This window comes from Empidonax traillii, unplaced genomic scaffold (genome assembly GCF_003031625.1).
Source record: "Empidonax traillii isolate 1590-97213 ecotype Southwest subspecies unplaced genomic scaffold, ASM303162v1 scaffold1742:size73712, whole genome shotgun sequence".
Classification (NCBI taxonomy): domain Eukaryota; kingdom Metazoa; phylum Chordata; class Aves; order Passeriformes; family Tyrannidae; genus Empidonax; species Empidonax traillii.
In genome coordinates this window covers 6,667-13,659 of record NW_020956935.1, presented here as the reverse complement: position 1 = coordinate 13,659, position 6,993 = coordinate 6,667, and the positions used below count along the sequence as shown (strand labels likewise).

The 6,993-nt window shown below is 40.6% G+C and overlaps 1 protein-coding gene across 1 annotated transcript in view; it reads left to right on the top strand.

Annotated features, from left to right (window-relative positions):
• The first annotated feature begins 1,310 nt into the window (after positions 1-1,310).
• LOC114070911 (disintegrin and metalloproteinase domain-containing protein 9-like) overlaps positions 1,311-6,993 on the top strand; it is a 12,155-nt gene continuing 6,472 nt past the window's right edge. Inside the window, exons 1-6 of the mRNA XM_027908534.1 lie at positions 1,311-1,530; positions 3,176-3,273; positions 4,119-4,195; positions 4,824-4,902; positions 5,620-5,696; positions 6,637-6,856. Coding sequence (XP_027764335.1) covers positions 1,461-1,530; positions 3,176-3,273; positions 4,119-4,195; positions 4,824-4,902; positions 5,620-5,696; positions 6,637-6,856 — 621 coding nt within the window. The 5' untranslated portion in view covers positions 1,311-1,460. The remainder of the gene's footprint in view (positions 1,531-3,175; positions 3,274-4,118; positions 4,196-4,823; positions 4,903-5,619; positions 5,697-6,636; positions 6,857-6,993) is intronic.

Here is a 6,993-nt window from a genome sequence, read left to right as displayed (position 1 = left end):
GCCAGGAGTTGGACTGGATGGTTCTTGTGGGTCCCTTCCTACTCAGCATGTTCTGTGACTCTGTGACAGCCACCTGGCTACAAACTCCTTTTGGTCCCTCTGCCCAAGGTCCGTGGATGGGGTACCATGGTCTGGTTGACAAGGTGATGTTGGGTCATAGGTTGGAGTCAAGGATCTCAGAGGTCTTGTCAAACCAAATTGACTCTGTGATTCTGTGAAATTTGGTAATATGACAACATTCAGAACTAGTGGATTCTCTCTCCCAAGTTGCGTGCTGATGGAGCACCTCACAGGAGAGAGGCTGTGAATAAAAGAGGGTATAAATAAAAGATGGGGTTCATTTAATTTTCAGTAGGATCCTGGCTTCTGGAGTCGGGGAAGGCTGCTCCTGAGGCTGTGGCACAGACACAGACCCAAGGAACATGGGTATCGAGTTCTGCTTCCACCCAGGGCTCAGCACAGGAATGTTCACTGGGTGTGTGACTGTCGGGAGATGGACCTGAGCAGGCTTTGCACAAGCTATAATTAAAAATACAGCCAGCACCTCAGCGTTTTGTCATCCAAACCATTGTTTTGTGGGATTTACCAGCGATGGAAGAGTGGATTTGCTCTGTCTTAATTAAAGAATTATTTAAAATTAATTAATGCAAATGCTTTAGCGTGAAAAACTGTGTTGTCTCAAGTCTCTTTTTTTGTGTTCCTAAATGTGCTTGATTGTTCCAAAATGTGTTGCAACTTCATAGAGTTTTGAAGAATTTATTTTTTTGCTTTTGGTGACAATGTGGTTGCATGGAAGATTATTCTAATCCTGGGAGAGCAATGATCTGCACAAAATTATGGACTTTTAGCGAGGAGAATTGTCTTTAACACAGGAGGGACTGGGTAAAATCCCTGTTTTGAAGATTTCCATGTGTTTGTGGGATTTCCATGTGTTTATAGGATTTCCATGTGTTCACGTGCGCTGCACATTCAGTATTTTTAAAGCAAAGATGAAGAAACAGAAAACGATAAGCTGAAATTTCAAAGAGTAGATGGTTTCACACTGAAGTGTTTTTTTTTTTTGGCTGAGCTGGAATAGCCAGGGTAAACATCCTAAACACTGTATTTATTACTAGTGATATTTTCTGTTTCTAATCTCATAAGACCTCACAGTGGAATGAAAGCCCTTTAGAATAAAACCAGTTTGACCCCGGCACGGCTCGGTGCTCCCTCTCCAATCAGCATTTCAGGACGTGCTGCTTTTTATTTGCATTAAGCCGTCTGACCAGTTTCCTCGCAAGCCCAGTGGATTAAATTTTACTTCCCGTTCCCTTAGCAGGGATGCAGTGTCAGGGTGCTTTTTTCTGTTGTTTGCTCTGGGAGCAGACGGTTCTTGCTCTTCTGGTTCCGTGCGGAGCAGCCAGGGCCAGGTACTCTCAGTCTGCCGGGACACCGGAGTGGTTTCTCCGGGAAGTCCAGTCATGTTAAAGCACTGCCTGTTTTGGTTCACTTTTGGACTAACTTTTACTGGGAAACCCTTTGGGATGAAAGGTAAGCTTGCTTGCTTTTTTAAATTTTCAGAAAGTTTCTTCTTCTTGTGCTCTCTGATCCTGAGCAGAATGATGCTCCCCTTTCACATCGAGTCACGGCACCTGCTCGTTGAGAAAATCTTGTGCAAGAAAAGGGTGTCTGGAAAAGGTTGAAAGTTGTTATTGCTGAGCAATTTGTGGGGTTTTTCTCTCCAGGATGTGGTAGGTATGGAAATATATCATCTTCCATGTAGGACACTGTGACAACTGCATTTACTGTCACTCTCATCGATAGTAAAGACTGTAGGAAAAGATTTCTTCTTCAGTGATGTGAGGGGAATTCCTACAGTTTCATTACAGCTCTTCATTAACTCGTTTCCATTTATCATTTGGCTTCGCTCTTTGGATTTAAATGTAACACCTGAAATATTTCTTAGACAGTGGTATTTTTGTGATGTGCACCGATGATGGTTTCCTGCTTTCAGGTGTGAAAATTTAAATTGTTAAAAGAGCATCTCCGTTGTCAGTTCAACGTACACTTTTACTCGTGACAGAGAATGGGTTTTGTGATTTAGATAATAAAATTATTGAAGAGTGAGAGCAAAGTCAGAAGTAAATATCGAGTGCTGATGCTCTTTTCAGACCTGTTTCCTAACAGCAACTTCCACATTTTGATTGCAATGACAGCCTGTAATGTTAAACATACGCTACCTGCACCTAGCTTTTAAAAACCCTGATGTTATCTGACAGGTAGAGATCATGATTACACTTCAAAACCCTCCTCCTCACTTTGAATGAGTGGTTGTGTGGCTTCTTTGCAATCGTGAATTCCATTCACAGAAACGTGGGAGGCTGAGGGTGACTTTGTATTACTATAAGTGTGAAGAAATCTATCTCCTTATGAAAGAACAACTTAAAGAAGAACACACTTCCATTGTTAAAACCCATGTTACTCTTGATTCTGTTACCTGTTTAAAAGCAATGGTCGTGTCTCTGTTGATCAAACCAGACAGATGTGCAGACAACAAAAAAGAAGATGAATTCAAGTTCTCACAGTTTTAAAGAAAGTTAGAGGAGATTGGTTTTGTCTTTAACCATTTACCTGAAACCAGATGCTTGGCAGGCTTCTTATCTTTAGCTTCCTGCATTAGCATGTTGTTCTGCAGATAATTCTGATACCATGTGAAAGGCTACAAATGTTTTGCAAAGGTTTGACTGTTGCTAGAACAAACAAAATGCAGCGTTAGGCAATGGCAGGAGCCAAGATTATACACACAGGAGGTGGAAGAATTATATCCAGAGGACAACTGCAAGTATTCCTCATTCAGGGCAACGGGAAAAGGATGGTTTGGTATTGTCCATATGAAGGGAAAATTAAAATTTGAGCTATTATCACAGTTTATAATGCAGGTAACTATACTCCGAAATTAAAAATAACGTGGCCATGATTGAAACTGTTGATTTCTTCAACTTCCCAGCATGATCCAAGAGCTCTGAAAGAGACAACCAAAACTGAGCAGGGGCAGTCAGGTCCTGGGACTGGTGAAGTCGCTCTTTCTCCATTTCTGGCTGGATTAGAATGGTCTTTTGGCAACCCCCACTGTGCAGGTGCCAACATAATGCCTTATGCCTTCTGATTATTTACCAGTTTCAAACTTCATCTTCAGGTGTATCTTCTGAACAGACACCCAGACTTTCTACATTAGAAATAATCATTCCTCGGAGTCTGACGGGCAGACAGAAACATCACCTATTTTTTCATGAGGTTTGTGATCCTGATTTTTTTTTCTTCTGATGTTGCTGTTTTTCCCAACACACTACATTACACACACACAATGTATAAGCATACAAAGATTTTTGTGAAGAAATGTGCCCCAGACTATATTTCTTCAGATTCTTAGTGTTTTCAACTAATTTGGAGCAAATTTCTTCCCACAAATTCCTGGGATTGCGCTCTAAGTTAGCACCATCCAAACTTCTGGTTTTGTTAACAACCTTGTAAGGCAGAAGTGAGAAGAAACATGAAGAATATTTCCATTTTCTGAGTCAGATGTTGAACTTGCACTCATGTTCATACTTTCTGCGCTCTGGTTTTGGATAACCAGAGGACTTCAGCCATGAGCTCCTGATAGGTAAAAACCATCCCCCAGAGTCACACAGGTTAGAGGAACGAGTTAAAAGAGAAAGATCTGAGCCTTAATTCTCCAGTTCTGAGGTAACTTCCCTTTGTGCCAGATACTGAGTCCATTTACAGTTAATGAAACATCATTAGTCATCTTTGTGCAAACCGATTAAGGAACGAAAGATTCGGGCGAGTGGCTTATCTGATTTACATAAGGAGGGTCACAAAACCTGGCGTGGTGCTTGGCAAAGGGTGCACACGTGGGCTGTGCCCTCCTGTCCTCTGACAGAAAATGTATAGATTAATAGAACTTAAAAAAATTTACACAGGAAAGAATGCACAGTGTGCTGCTGAGACTCTGAAATACAGAAGGGGGAGGGTTTGGAATCTGTGTTTTGGCACATCCTTCACACACACAGAAGTTGGGCAGAACAAAAACCAAGTAGAAAAATCACCTAATTAAGTGGTATCTTTTGTCCTGTTTTCAGGAGCATTCAGATGACAACCTTTCTTACTCAGTGAAAACCAGAAATGGAACATATCTCCTAAAACTGAAGAAAAATAAGTATGTGATAGTGTTCTAAGGAATTGGACTGTCCTGGGGTTAGTTGCATCCAGACAAGCATTTTTGTACTGAAAAAAATTCAGAAGAAACCATTTAAATGGCAGAAAATTATTTGGTTAAATAGTGTCTCTTTTATGGTACTATCTTGCAAACAGAAAGGAATAATAACTTCTCTAGTTGTGAAGACATTTATTTTGATTTTTTTTTTTTTTAATAATAGCAATTTAGCAACACAAGATTGTACATTTCAGAAAATCCTTAGGGAAAATCAGAGTTCTGTTCAGAATTAGCTTTTTATTAGCTGGGGGGAGGGTTCTTAGCTGTGTTGTATTTGAAGAAATTTCTGTTTCTGTTGTTCCTCATTCCTGAGCCTGGAGCAGTCCAGGCCCTTATGCAAATGAATCTGCTTAGATGCTTTTCTATGGGTTTTTTTAGTTAAAATATTTTAAAATAACTTATTTTCCAAAAACTCCAGCTCATTTTAAGGTATTTTGCTTGGTGTGCCTCGATTTTAATAATCATTTAGCACGAGTGTGATGCTAACAGAATGTAGCATTTGCCAGGATTCTTGACTCACTTCTTGCTTTTCTAGACCTTTAAAAGAGCAGTGGTTTATTTTTGTTTCCAGAAAGCTTGTTAGTGAAGACTTTATGCTGTTTACATATGGGGAAAATGGGAAACTGGAGGCAACACAATCCAAAAATGAGGTACTGTACATGATAAAATTCCCCCCCCCCCCGCTTTGTGTCAGAATTTCCTCAAACCAGGGAAACCAAGAAAAAAAAAATATATTTTCTGAGGGTGCAGCTTTTGTGAGTTTTCAGAGTTGTAGCATTTCTGTTTAACAGTTACCAGTGATAAAAAACAAAAGGTTCACGAGGGATTGGGCTGTTTGTGGTGGGACAGCATCCCTGTTTCCTGAGGTGTGAAAGGAGATGCCAGGAGATGATGCCAGGGCTGAATTTGAGCTGCCTGGTTAGGTCACCCTTGCACAGTGTGCAATTAAAGGTGCAATGGCAGCAGCCAAAGCACTATAATTTTTAGGTCCTGTATCAAACAAGCCTTATAAATACTTCTAAATTTAATTTCAACTTTAAACTGCGTGTGAGCTCAGTGAGACTTCACTGGGTGGTTTGTGCATGGGACATCTTCTCAGGTCAGCCTTTGAGAGGACTCTGAGAGCAGGATGAGCAATGTAGATGAAAAGATTTTTACAAAAGATGGTGATGGGTTAAACAAGTAATCTCAACATGGAAGTGATATTTTACTCCAAAAAAGTTGGGATTATTTTCAAAATAGGGAACTCTACAACAGGCAGCCTTAATGTCATGCAAATAATAATACGGTCAGTCAGAAAATAAGTTTGCAGTTGGAGGCAACCACCCTTGTTTTGTCACTAATTACGTGGGTTTGTTGCCTTTCAGACACACTGTTATTATCACGGCATTGTCGAAGGAATTGCTGACTCAACAGTTGCCCTCAGCACCTGTGATGGCCTGAGGTATCCTCTCTTGCTTTTTTAAGGATGATTCCTTGTGCAGTACCAAAGTAAAAACAGCAAAAAAACCCAGTTGCTATTCATCTTACAGCTGGAAAAAAACCCCCACCATCCTGTCTTGCAAATATTTTGTTTTTAATATTTTCACCTGCTGACGAAGCTGAAACTCTTTACAGGTTTTATAGTTTCTCTCAACTCCCAATTCCCTCCCCCCCCTTTTCTAAGATTCCTTCACTGAAAAACATAATGAAACATGACAGAAACCATAACCTGGTTTATAGGCAGAACCTGGGCATGACCTGAGGTTTCTAGGACTTGATGTGAATATTTTGAGCAGAAATACTTATGTAGGAGAAATGTTACCTAATGAAGCTTTGATGCACTTCAAAAACACTCCTGAAAACAATTCTGCCTTATAAATGGGCACGTCTCAAAACACAAACCGTTTCCATGAAAAAATTTTGACCAAATTGGAATTTGGAACAATTTTTTTGTGTGTGTGTGTTTCAAATGCAATAAAATTATAAATGGGGTAAAATCCACGCACACAACTCTCATGTGAGATCACAGCGAGATGCCACTCACAACAAATCATGACATATCCTGGCATTCCTGTAAAGGAAGGATAAAAGGTCAGTGATCCAGACTAATTTAGTAACAATTTGCCTCCCTTCTCTTTTTTTTTTTTTTCCCCTTTCTTTTCTCTCTGATTCAAGGAGCCCACACTTGTGTACAACTGGGTATTTTAAATAAGTTCTACTTTGTCTTCTGTTGGACATTTGAACTTACCCCCCATACTGAGCTAATTTAAGATAATAATTTATCTCAACGTAGCGGTGTGAACAGTTCTAGTTTTTAAGCATCCAGCTGTCATTCACTCACCTAGACATTATCCATGAGGGAAAAACTATGGAATGATTTTTCATTCTTAAATGATTTTTAGGGGAGTCCTCTCCATTGGTGGCAAGTGGTATGGAATGGAGCCGCTCAACACATCCAGCACATTTGAACATGTGTTTTATGAATTAGAGGACGAGCAGGACGTGCCCTTCCACTGTGGGGTGCTGAATGGCAGCCTTCAGCTTGAGCAGATGTTTGTGGAGCAGGCTGTGGAGTACACATTTTCATCAAACACTACCTCTGGCAGGGAAAAGCTTCTGAGGGTAAATATATTCCCATTTCTCTGCTGAGCTGCAGCCCAGGCCATCCCCTCAGCCCGTCCCAGCAGCCTCCAGAGCTCTTGCTTTGGCACAAGACATCACTGGACCTGGAGGCCACTTCTTTGGGGGCCTTCCTTTTC